The following is a 13288-nucleotide window of genomic DNA, read 5'->3' as shown; positions in this document are numbered from 1 at the left end:
CCATTTTCCGTGTATAAGGCGCTAAACAAATGTTTATATTTGTTTGTAATAAGTTAGTTTAGGTAAATTAATTTATAATATCTACATGACATTAAATAAAAGGCTATGGATAAATCTAAGAATCGTAATATTAATTATATTAGGTGAACATAAGCAATTTTAAGCGACATAATATTTTAAACAAAGCAAAAGCATTGGTCAAGCATAACCTACGGATTAGTTAAATTAAATAAAAAATAAATTAATTAATTATGAAGAATCAAATAAATACACACTTTGCTTATAGACATCGTAATCTTCTTGAGACTGGACTTCTGTTACTTCGTTTGGTACCAGACAATCCATTTCTTTTGCTCTTGATTTGCTGTAAAACAAGAATACGATCGTTTATTGTACTTGGATACTGGTGAAATTGAATGAGACAACATATATAGACGGTAAACTAACGGTAAAAATGTTACATCAAAAACTTAAAACACCGAAAGCGTGAGGCCAGACGTTATATCCGCAATAGCTCTTTACAAAGCTAATTACTTTACTTGAGGCAAAGAAAAAACAATGATACTTATGTCTGCTCGTGGAAACTTAATTCCAAACTAATCTCATGCTCAGTAGTGTTTTAAAATAATTATTTTAAATAATACCCTAAAAAGATGAAGTCGAAGTCCTGCAAATCTGGACTATCGTGCATCAGACTGTCGACAAAAAAAACGTAATTAAGGTTGTCGAAACGTTTATAAACTATATTTTTTATAAACAGCCTGTCCTACAATATGTGAAATACTTAATTATACAAATATTATACAAATAGTGGAGCGCCCAGGGGATTTGTCCTCGGAAAATGGTTACAGTGAATGACTCTTTTTGTGAAGTGAGATTTTCTTTTTTCAACTATAACAGGTCCACCAAATTTTTTTGTGCCTGTAAAGAAAAATATATATTTATGGCACTTCATACATTTGATGAAGGTTTTCATTTATAAATCATTGTTAAACTAGTTAAAGTGGATCCCTTCAAGGGATATTTTATTAATAAACTAGCGACCCGCCCCAGCGTCGCACGGGTATAAAATATATAGCCACTAAAAAAACGATTAAAGTCGATAGCCTATGATCCTTCACGTGGTCTACTTCTTATCCGTGCCAAATAACATGAAAATTGCTCCAGTAATTCGCGAGTTCAGCAAGTTATACAAGTCGGAGAGCCATGCTTCGGCATGAATGAGCTTGCTCGACCGGAGAAATACCACGTTCTCACAGAAAACCGGCGTGAAACAGCGCTTGCGCTGTGTTTTGCCGAGTGAGTGAGTTTACCGGAGGCCCAATCCCCTACCCTATTCCCTTCCCTTCCCTACTCTCCCCTATTACCCTATTCCCTCTTAAAAGGCCGGCAACGCACCTGCAGCTCTTCTGATGCTGCGAGTGTCCATGGGCAACGGAAGTTGCTCCATCAGGTGACCCGTTTGCTCGTTTGCCTCCTTATTTCATAAAAAAAGCCCTTTCAAATAATTTCCCCAGTTTTTCCACATTCTCCTATTAGTCTTGTTCATTCATTCTTTTTACATCCAGCCTAATATGATAGAGCGAATGCTGAATAATTTAAGTGTACTGCTCTCTCTCGCTCCACAGTACTTTAAATAAGGCTATCTCCTTATGTCAGATTTGAAATGACACGTGGTTCTATGTCGCATTGTGCGTGCGTGTTGTGATATTTTGTGCAAATAAATTAAGCGGAAAATGATAAAATTGGGAAGAAACACTTGTGTCCAATGTTTAATATAGTCTACTTATTTATAAAGGAGTTAACTAAAGACGCACTAATCCAATGATATTATTATTGAACTTTGGTAGGGACTTACTTTTTATGCTCATTTGTATATTGCAATTATTTTCAATTTTATTTAATAAAAAGAGAACAGTTTCTTTTTGTAGGCGAAATCTTCGATGGAAATCTTTGTCTCTTTGTAAGTAAATACGGGACCCTAAACAGATCGGCCCGTTCTACAATCCTTCTGTAATACGAGTCCGAACTAATATATTCGATAATTTCTTCATCATCATCAGATAACAACCACTGATCATTTATCATGATTAAACACAAAATAAAACTGGTACCTATTACTGAAAACAACAAACTACATAAGTCATAACCGAAAAATCTCAGTTTTGATATAACTAACCCAGAGTTAGTTGATTTAACCCTCCGACATCGGTGGGTTAAAAATTTAAAAAATTAACTCGAGGTTAACTCCTAACTCTTGGTGGTGCAACACATGACGTGAATTTAAATTCGAAGTATAATTTAACTCAGAGTTAAGCGTGTTAACCCAGTCTGGCGCAAGTGGGCCTTAACCTAATAAAATATAGCCTTCCTCAATAAATGGGCTATCTAACACTGAAAGAATCATCAAAATCCGTTGCGTAGTTTTAAAGATTAAAGGGAACAAAGGGATATGAGGGAAAAAAGCGAATTTGTTTTATAATAACTAGAGATCGCCCAATGGTCGAAATTCGACCTTACTTGCAACGACATTAGGACTACTACCTATATTTTGTAAAAAATATTGACTTCATCATAGTTTTTTTCAATTCTTGTCTCTGGGGCTCAGCTGATCTCAGACTGGCCGTTTAAGCATTGTCTGATAGTATCTAAAATTAAATAAAAAAAAACAATAATCCAGTTTCAATTTGTTAACTTGTTGTTGATCAACAGACTTCAACCATAAATAAAAGAGTATAATTCGTAAGTGTAGGCTTGTCACTCAAAAATCTGTCATTTTCCTAGTAGTAGTGTCGTAGTGTGTGTAACGTTTTATTTGTTAAAAATAAATATAATAAAAGCATAATTTTAAAATAATATTAGCTCGATGCACTCCTTCGAGGCTATGTGGTCGCTGCCTTCACCATATAAACTATAACTGTGCGAAATTTCATGCACCTACGTTTCCCTATTTTTCGTAAAAAGGGTTACAAAGTTTTTCTCTCACGTATTAATATATAGATATTATGTATTCTGCTTCATTTTGCCTGTAGGAAGCTTTAAGTGTGTCAAACTGTTGCACCCGCGATAATGGAATCGCCCAAATACTAAAAACAAAATAAAATTAATATTTCGTCCTTCCATACAAAAAAAAACGTGATTTTTTTGCCCTTCTCTGCTCGATATAAAAAATGACAACAGATAGTACTTGAAATTTTCACAAAATACTCAATTAAGTATATGTGAACTTAAATAATTAACTAGCTATTTGACCGAGCTTTAAGATATAAGATTAGTTTTAAGATGTACAAAAATTAGTTAATTTTAGATACAAAAAACATAAATTTTGACTACTTTTGCACTATTACGGTACAGAACCCTTCTTGCGCGAGTTCGACTCGTACTTGGCCGATTTTTTTCATTAAAAAATCAAAAGCAATAATTAATATGTAAACTTTTTTATATTTATGTTATTATATTAGCTAAACATTAAATTTTTTTATCCACTGTAACGGAAGTCCGTAGTTTGTATAATTTTTACCAGGCGCGCCACTATAGGCAAACCTTGAACGTTAATTAGGATGTTAAATTAAACTTACTTTTCCATATTGTATGCATATTTGCCATCATTCTGTTGTGGTACGAAATTGTTGGTGTTAGTGGTTGGGGATGTTGTGGTGAGTTGGGTCGGTGTCAGGTCGTTTAGTGCGCGACCGACGGCCACTAGACAGGAGAGATTGTTAGCGTCGCCATCGTCAGGCCCAGGGTCTATTCCACCTGCTTCCGAAAGCTCTACTGGAGCCCACGATTTGAGGTATCCTGTTGATAAAACTATAGTCACTTGGAGCAACACTTAGGAGAAAGATAGAAGGGAAAGATAAATATCACGTTCTAAAAAAAAAAGAAAAAGACGAGAATCCCAATTTTTCTTACCAGTACACTGGACAACGCAATATTTTTTCTCGGGCCCCTGTTTCTTCCGTAGTTTTGCTGTAGGCTCGGATTCATCTTTAACGTTCGACTGTGCGCTACTAGCGACAGAAGCAAAGGCGTTCGGTTTACATTTGATTCGGCAGAAGAAGGAGCGGCGCGCGCCAGGACAGAATCTAGAAGCTCCAGCTATAACATCTGCTTTCACAGGTAACATTGCTGAAAAAATTATGACTATTATAGACAAAGAAATAAAAATCGGTCAAGTGCGTGTCGGGCCAAGCGCAATATAGGGTTCCTTAGTGCCACTATAGTTTTTGTATGGTCAATGAATGCATATTTATAACGTGTTTTACACATCTAACAACATCATCTCAGTTACGTTCAACGTTTCTTTGTATTTCTACGAATACATTTTTTTTTGTTCGACTATTACTCAATAACATATCAAGTCATCTTAGCCGTGAAGTTTTTCTTTTAAATTCAGCATATTTCCTACTTCCGTGGTTTTTTTCACATATCAAGAAGCAACCGTTTAGCTGGTAGAAAGGGGAGACACTGGCCTCTAACAATTTTTTTCCACTTTAAAACTTCATATTTCACAAATGGATCCATAAATCGGAAAATGATCTTTGAATACTTTGAATACGCAAAAAAAAAAACACGCAAAACAATATTTTTAATGATTCTATGTACCATTTTGTCTGCATCATTAATATGTGCATTCATGCCAAATTACATCTTTGTAGGTCCTATAGTCTCTGAGCAAAACCGCGGACAGACAGATAGACGGACAGACGGATGGATAGATCGAAACTATAAGGGTTCTTTGTTGACTACGGAACCCTAAAAAGTAACAAAAGATGTAAAATAAAATTAGTGACACTTACTTTTTGCGTCAATGAGTCTCTCTCGTGGACTTAGATCAGAGGAAGACAGTTGCTCTTTCACCTTTGCTACGTCCTTTGGATGGAGGATATCAAATAAACTCTGACCGAGAAGTTCTGTCTGAAATAAATTTTTATTTATTAGTTTCCTATCTAAATATTTGTATTTTCGGATAATTTAAAAACAGTTGGTAAGTCAATATACCTGTTCATAATACAGCATTTGAGTGACAGACGCGGAAACGTATATCAACCTGCCTCGGTCGCATCCAACAACCATCAAGAAGCAATCTTTGGCCGCATGTAGAACCAGCGAGTTTAGCTCCGTCTCAGATATGAAGGCTGGTATAGGTCTGGCCGTTAGCGGCCCGGCGGATAGGGCTCCTCGGACGGACCTAAGGTGTTGTACAGCCATGCGGAGAACTGTCAATTTGTCCAGCTTTCGGGACATCGCCCCGCACATTGGTATCATCGCGCTCAGTTCCGATATGTACGTGTTCATTTTATCGCGCCTTCTCTTTTCAATCTCGCTGTGGTTTTGCCTGAAAATATTTTTGCATTGTGACAAAGCTTTTGCTTTTCCCAATCGACTAGCTTTTTCAAATTTGTAAGGACTACAATATCGTTCCGACTTCCGTCGTGAAGAATTATTTTACTTTTGATAAGATTCGATCGACATCATTATTCATTATAGATGAATGAACCCGAATTTATTAATAACGAGCTTTTGCCCGCGGCTTTGCTCGTGTTTAGAAGTATTATTATATACAAACTTTAATCCCCTCGGGGTTGGAATTTATCAATATCCTTTCTTAGCGGATGAACTCATAACATCTACTTGCATGCAAAATTTCAGCCTGATCCGTCTAGTGGTTTGAGCTGTGCGTTGATTGATCACCATGTCAGTCAGTCACCTTTGAGTTATATATATATATATATATATATATATATATATATATATATATATATATATATATTGATTTTTCATAATTGAAGGTAGTGAAATAAAAAAAATCCTTGTTCACGCATCGAGACTATGACACATTCCCACCCATCCTATTATAACAGCCAAAGTGAAAAATCTGTGTTAAGCAATCGAAGCGGTCTACAGAATCGAAACTGATAGTCCGTCAAGAAAGTGAAGAAATTAGAAGTGGCAACATCGTAGTGTCATCACTTTTTTCTTAGATTTATTTGAAAAGGATGATACTATGATGGTGCCACTTTTTAATTTCTTCACTTTCTTGACAGACTATGAGGTTAGTTAACTGCTTTTTCCCTCCTTTCTATTTCCAAAATACAGTCCACTCAATTTTAAATTCAATGCAAATGGTATTGGAGCTACCATATGATTATACGTACTCACTTCTTATCAGACACAGTGCGGCTCGAAGAGGAATCCTCGGTGGTATCGTCATCGTAAACGCTGCCTGATTTACTGTAATTATAAATGTTACATTATTCTGGTTAAATTCTCTCAAATTTTGGGCACTATAAAATAACTCCTGCGTAACTGGCTTGGTTTCATTGAAACCTGTTGTGTATTGCGCACACACTTGGGCACTATAAAAATTACTCCTGCGTAACTGGCCTGGTTACATTGAAACCAGAGTGCTCTTGTGTATTGCGCACACACTTGGACGCTATCAAATTACTCCTGCGTAACTGGTCTGTCGAATAGCACGTCAGCCACAACACGAATTTCGCTATGTGGTATTTCTGTGATTACCAGAACGCGTCGTGGCCGTTTCACTATTACCACAACACTTTGTGAGCCATTTTTTCGCTCACTGAGCGTTTTCGGTCGTTAAGCGTAACTGTTCTCATTTTTTTTTACCTAGCAAAAAAGTAGTGTTACATAAACACTACTTTTTTGCTAGGTAAAAAAAAATGAGAACAGACTCAGTCAAAATAATTATTAGAAAAAGATACATAAATAAATACCATAATATAGTAGGTAAATAGTAATACGAGTAAACAAATATTTAATCATTTACCTGCTTTACGTAAATAATATTATAATTTTATTTTATTTAAATATTATGTATTTGCGATTTCGGATATTATAATGGAGGTCGAGTCACGGCGCACTTCTTGCCTTTCCATGGCGGGCGCACAGTTTGGGAACCCCTGTCTTAGCATGATATTATTCTGCAACTAACGCCTCCGTGGTCTGTATACTATACGCGCTGTATACCACTGTATACAGCGCGGCTCTTGACTCGGAGGTCGTGGGTTCGATTCCGGCGTTGGAAACATGTTATTTCCAAGTTTGGTTAGGACTATGCAGGCTGATCACCTGATTGTCTGACAAGTAAGATGATCCATGCGTCGGATGGGCATGTAAAAAGTGGGTCCTGCGCCTGATCTCTCGCCAGTCGTGTCGGTCGTCCGTCCCACTGGGTTATGAGAGTAAAAGGAATAGAGAGTGCTCTTGTGTACTGCGCACACACTTGGGCACTGGGTTTCAATGAAACCACCGTCACCGAAACCGGTGTGGGAGCTATTATTATTATTTTGTTTTTTATTCTCCTTTACAGGGTTCTACTAAAGTTGCGGGCTTGTGGCCATTGGTTTATTATTATTATTATTATTCTGCAACTATTTATGAGTTTGAACTTTTAAGTGATATAATTCATACTGAGCTCACATCGAGTGTGCAAAATACCATATTAAACACTTGACCGTTATTTGAAGCATAATAATTGAGATAGGCACTTCCGTTTCCGCAGATTTTACCTCCTTTTCTTTCCTGAATGTTGGTAGCTCTGTCAACCTTGGCGCCATCATCGAGCAGGTAGAGGGAGAATTCCCGCTCGACTATGACCATTGGCGTTTTGTTTTCCGCACCGCACAGTCGTGCTCAGAAGTCATTACGTATTACACCTCCTTATTATATAACTCCCAGTTATATAATTTAAGTATAAAGTGAAATAATTTCAGTGTTGTTTTTACCGTTTTTCAAGGTTTTGGTAATTCACGTAAGTTATATTTTTATACATTTTTTCTTTAGAAAAAAATTAACATTTCATATTAATAACGATTTTATCGTTCGTATCGTTACTTTAATAACGAATATAAATTTAAATACTTCATTTAAATTTTTAAATATTAATTATCTAGTTAAGTTCTTGTGTTTGTGTTCTTTCCTAGGTTAAGGTAGCTATTAATAATGAATAACGAATGTGAATTTGTTCATGATTCGGTAGTGACACCAGCTAACGTTAGATTTGAAACTACCCACTAATGTGGTTAATAAAAAAGGCCTTGTTCTCGTGCAAGGTCATCTAGTAGTAGTAGTTGAACAAATGATTCGAGCTCGTCATCGACTTCTACTTCAAACGTAAATCGAGGCGCCGCCGCCACAAAAAGGGGGGGAGCAAATACAGACAGCGCTATAACCACCCTTTAGCTAAATTAACTCAAGAGGTTAATGAACTTAACAAAAAGGTTAATTATTTTTACGAAAACCGATCTATTTTTCAAGGTCATGCAATTGCATCGACGATAATGTCAGTCGGGAATTGTATAGCAAATCAAATGAAAATGAAACGAGCGTTAGCAATTCTTTATAACCGAATCTTGTTATTGAAATTGAAACAAAACTTAAAGAAACGTCCGTTACGAAAACTTCTCTTTTGTGGGTTTTGGCTATATTAAATAAATATTCAACATAATAACGAATGGTCAGAAGTTCGTTATTCTGAAGTTCAAGAATTTTATAATCATATACTAGTTTTGTTGATTTAGAGGTCAATGATGAGCTTAAATATTTAGATTTTCAAAAAAAAAAAAAAAAAATCACGTGCACAAATCATACGCGGCATTTATTATATTGCGTACTTATGCAGCTAATGCTCCGCCATTGAAATCTGCTCTTAAGAAATTGTTACAATGGTCACACGCTTCATGCTTGACCCCTGAAGGTTAAATGAAACCGTTAAGGATTTCTATCACAACGTCAGAGTTACTTCAATTAATTTGTGGTCTGAGCTGGGCTTTGAGATCTGAGGTTTTCAAATGAGACGCAATGCAATTATGAATTTCGTTCATGACCCAGTTCTGGCAATAATTTTATCTAAGTTAATTCCGAGTTGCTGGTGTCACTACTCGAAAAGACTGAGGGAGCTCACAAAACCTTTGTTGCGAAAAGTCAGAATAATGTTGCTGCCGCTGCGCAAGCGGGTTCTAGAGCAACAGATTGACTCGCCGCCCCCCGCAGGGGCAGGCTAAGAGTTATATATCCGCGCAGGGTATGTCTCATGGATGTTGTGCTAGCTCGCACATTTCCCATGCTCACCAGTCTGCGCAAGGCTGTTCTTACAATCGTCCCCCGCAGGGACAAACAATAAATTTTGAACCACGGTCAATGTCTGGCAATGCACGAAGTTCCTTTCACTCGAGAGGAGCTCGATTGGACAACTGAGGGAACTTCCACGGCAAAAGTACCCGTGAATATGCCGCTTCTCTTTCGGATCTCGGGAATTTCGGGGATCTCGGAAATGCCAAAAAAACGTAAGTACTGACAATCAAAAATTCAGAGCGGGTCAAACTTTGAAGATTTACCGCCGTTTCTCGTTGGCAGCGCCTAGATGCTCCAGGTTATTATTATAAAGATTCTAAAAGGGTACCGCATACCATTCATGGAGAAACCACCTCGGTTCATTCCAAAATTAAACCAAAATCATTTTTCTACCACAGAGTCTGAAGATATGTATCTCCAAATTCGACAAATGATATTCCAGGGTGTATTAGAAGTTGCCAGCCCCTTGCCAAGTTTTATTTCGACAATGTTTCTGGTCCCTAAGGTCGACGGGTCCTGCCGTCCTATTTTCAATCTTTCCACTCTATTCGATTATGTTTTGACTCAGCCATTCGGGCTCATAAATGTTCAACTAATGCCAGTTTCGTTTTGCAACCCGACGATTGGCTTTGCAAAATATACCTGTCCCAAGCTTATTTTACCTGGCAGTCGCTCCATCGCACTGACGGCTCCTACGTCTGTATACAAGGGACAGTTGCTGGAAATTACTTGCTTATTGTCCGGTCACCTGCTTCCCTGACCAATTGGGTTAAACAAACCCTCAGAGAGCAAGTTCTGCGTATCATCGTTTATTAGGACGATTATCTTATTGCTTGAATTATTGCTTGAACGCCTCCGTGGTCTAGTGGTATAGAGCGCGGCTCTTGACTCGGAGGTCGTGAGTTCGATTCCCGCGTTGGAAACATGTTATTTCCAAGTTTGGTTAGGACAATGCAGGCTGATCACCTGATTGTCTGACAAGTAAGATGATCCATGCGTCGGATGGGCATGTAAAAAGTTGGTCCTGCGTCTGATCTCTCGCTAGTCGTGTCGGTCGTCCGTCCCACTGGGTTATGAGAGTAAAGGAATAGAGAGTGCTCTTGTGTACTGCGCACACACTTGGACATTATAAATTACTCCTGCGTAGCTGGCCTGGTTTCAATTAAACCGGCCACCGTCACCGAAACCGGTGTGGGAGCTATTATTATTATTATCTTATTGCTTATTAAAACAAAATCATCCTACAGAAGCATGTCCACATTTTGCTTCAAAGGCTTTACTTACGCCTCAACAAGACCTGGTATTTCTAGGTGTTCGTTGGAACACGTTTCAAAACGAAAAGCTACTTCCAGGCGAGAAAATGTCTAAAATTCATCAAAAGATTTTACCAGTCCTGAGTCCTGACAAAGAGTCTGGTAGATCTAAAGACCTTGCAGAGCATCCTCAGTCTCCTGAACTTCGCCAGTTTCATAGTACCGAAGGCTACATTACCGAGCTCTCTTGTCTCTTCTCATAGACTTGGATAAGTCCGCATTTCCGGATCGCTGCTCTCTACCGAGACAAGCGACGATCTTCGGTGGTGGTTGCAAAGTCATCATCTATCAACTTCCATTCATTGGGGCCCACCATCGCACTGCTTGGCAACAGATGCGTCGGACCTAGCTTGGGGTGCTCAACTCGACCACCTTTCCTTAACGGGGACATGGTCAGCATAAGAAAATTTTATGCATTACAATCAGAAAGAGCTTCTAGCGCTCTGCTTCTCCGAGGTCAGTAGTCAGCACCAGACTCTCACTCGCTCGACAGTTCTTTGGTAGAGCGACAATCGAACAGCTATAACCTATATTTGGGACGAAGGTCGCACCAGGTCAGATGCCCTGATGGACATAACCATTCAGATTTTTTGAGTTATTGGATCATTCCCAAATCTGTTAACTTCTTGCACGGAGAAGATCAGAAAATGCGGCTTACTTGTGTGACCGATCTATTTGCTTCCGTCGAAGCTCATGTAGTGACTAATTATGTAACTCTCGACTTGACCGATCAAGCAGGTTTATATCACGATGCCTTTTCTCAGGAGTACCCCCTAGCCTAAGTGTTTAATTAATACCCAAAGTCCTGGCTCACCTTAATCAGGCTCAAAGAATTTATCTCCTAGTGGTTCCACGCTGGGAACGAGTATTTTGGCGGGCAGATCTCAAGTCGAGTGCAATAGCAGCACCGTATACGATTCGCGATCTGGAGAAATACACAATCGACATTTCAGCGGTCCCTCTTCCAAAGATCAGGAAATGACCCTGGAAGTATAGAAATGGGGGGGTGGTCGTAAAATTGAAAAAATTTGTGAGGCTGAGATGATAACCATTTAAAATTATTGTTATTATCATGGCGACCTTCTACTCTCAAAACTTATAAAGTTGCCTGGTTTAGATGGTTATCCTGGTGTAAGTTTCACAGATGTGATGCTATGATGCTCACAAGCCGACGGCCACAGTCCTTGCAAAATTCTTAGCTTATCTATTTTTAATAGATTAAGCTCTCTTATAAAACTATTTTCTTACATAAGTAGATATCTTCCATGTCTGATACAGAGATTTCTGGCCCTTTAAGTTCTTACGGTTTGGTAAAACATGTTAAAATCTATTGCATTGAAAAAGCTTGTACAACATAAATTAAAAACTTATTGAAGTCTTATACTGTTGACGCCAGTTGACGCAAGTAATTTATTTGTATTTTCTAGACATACAGTTATTTTGCTTTTGTTTTCGTCGGGCAGACGTGTACATGATCTTACACACTGTAAGAATAGTGGTTTAAAATTCTTAATGTGATTAATTTATTTAGTCATAACTAAAACGAACAGTTCTGATTCTAGGCAATCTAGCTGGAAGATTTTAAGCAATCGTAGTAATAAGCAACCTTGCTGTTTACTGGCTTAAATGCTGTAATCACTTTTTTCATCGCAGGCGTAGCGATTAGCGAAGCTAAATGTGCAATTTATTTACGAGTTTGCGAGGAAAACCATCTGCCGCCTTTAGCTGGCGGTATCAAAACTAACTTGTCTGAGACAACTGCACCACCAGGTAACGTCCGCTCAGCTATGGCTGAAAGTTGGATAGACAATGTATCCATTCATGAAATACTTTTGGGCCGTTATTGAAAATCAGTTTTTGGTGTAATAATTGTGTAAAAAAGTGTTTGAACACTGGATTTTCTATTCCATCACTCTTATATCACCTATATATTCATTTATAAAGTTTTAGAAGCATTCCCACAAGGAATTACTATTTTTATTTTATATTGTTATATTTTCTTTTCACATTGGCGTCTTACTTTTATTTTGTCACATTGGCGTACATCATCACCAGGCGATAACAAACACGTCTCAATTATTATGCTTCAAATAACGGTCAAGTGTTTAATAGCAGCGTTTTACCCTGAAATAAAACGCTTATTAAATACTTACCTTATTTGAAGCATAACTTTATTTCTGCCTGGTGTAATTTCGACTCAATGATCATAGTCGAGCGGGAATTCTCCCTCTACCTGCTCGATGATGGCGCCAAGGTTGACAGAGCTACCAACATTCAGGAAAGAAAAGGAGGTAAAATCTGCGGAAACGGAAGTGCCTATCTCAATTATTATGCTTCAAATAAGGTAAGTATTTAATAAGCGTTTTATTTCAGGGTAAAACGCTGCTAATATCGCCCTTAGACTAGAAACATTTGTCACTTTATTGTCAGTCACTGTTTGTATAATCACATAATTATGTCTTATTGCTATACTGTGGTATTTATTTCATATTTTTCTATAATTATAATTATAGAAAAATATGAAATTTGAGAAGTATTTTGACAGGGAGTCAATGACCGCTACGGACAGAATAATAATAATAATAATAATAATAATAATAATAATAATATCTATGGACGCTTCACACCACGTCAGTCTGGCCCCGTGCTAAGTACCTAAAGGACTTGTGTTACAGGTACCAGACAACGGAAATATATTTAATACTTTTATACCATACATATATTTAAGATTTTTATTATATCATACACATATTTAATAGGTACACATCCAGACCCGGGAACATTGAAAACTTTTTGTTCCGTCGGCGGGATTCGAACCCGCGACCCCCGGCATGAGCTACCAACGCGCTCACCACTGAGCCACAGAGGTCGTCTAG

At 37.9% G+C, this 13288-nt stretch overlaps 1 protein-coding gene across 9 annotated transcripts in view; it reads right to left on the bottom strand.

Annotated features, from left to right (window-relative positions):
• LOC121738514 (protein cycle) overlaps nucleotides 1-13288 on the bottom strand; it is a 125570-nt gene that overhangs the window by 10582 nt on the left and 101700 nt on the right. For all 9 annotated transcript variants that reach the window (XM_042130630.1, XM_042130629.1, XM_042130621.1 and 6 more), the window contains 6 exons: nucleotides 6163-6234; nucleotides 5002-5338; nucleotides 4800-4917; nucleotides 3913-4128; nucleotides 3579-3798; nucleotides 276-364 (listed from right to left, as the gene is read on the bottom strand). In XM_042130630.1, the coding sequence (XP_041986564.1) occupies nucleotides 276-364; nucleotides 3579-3798; nucleotides 3913-4128; nucleotides 4800-4917; nucleotides 5002-5338; nucleotides 6163-6234 (1052 nt within the window). The remainder of the gene's footprint in view (nucleotides 1-275; nucleotides 365-3578; nucleotides 3799-3912; nucleotides 4129-4799; nucleotides 4918-5001; nucleotides 5339-6162; nucleotides 6235-13288) is intronic.

The sequence above is a fragment of the Aricia agestis genome, chromosome Z (assembly GCF_905147365.1).
Source record: "Aricia agestis chromosome Z, ilAriAges1.1, whole genome shotgun sequence".
In the NCBI taxonomy this organism is placed as follows: Eukaryota; Metazoa; Arthropoda; class Insecta; order Lepidoptera; family Lycaenidae; genus Aricia; species Aricia agestis.
The sequence above is the reverse complement of the archived record's forward strand: the minus strand, read 5'-3'. Positions and strand labels throughout refer to the sequence as shown.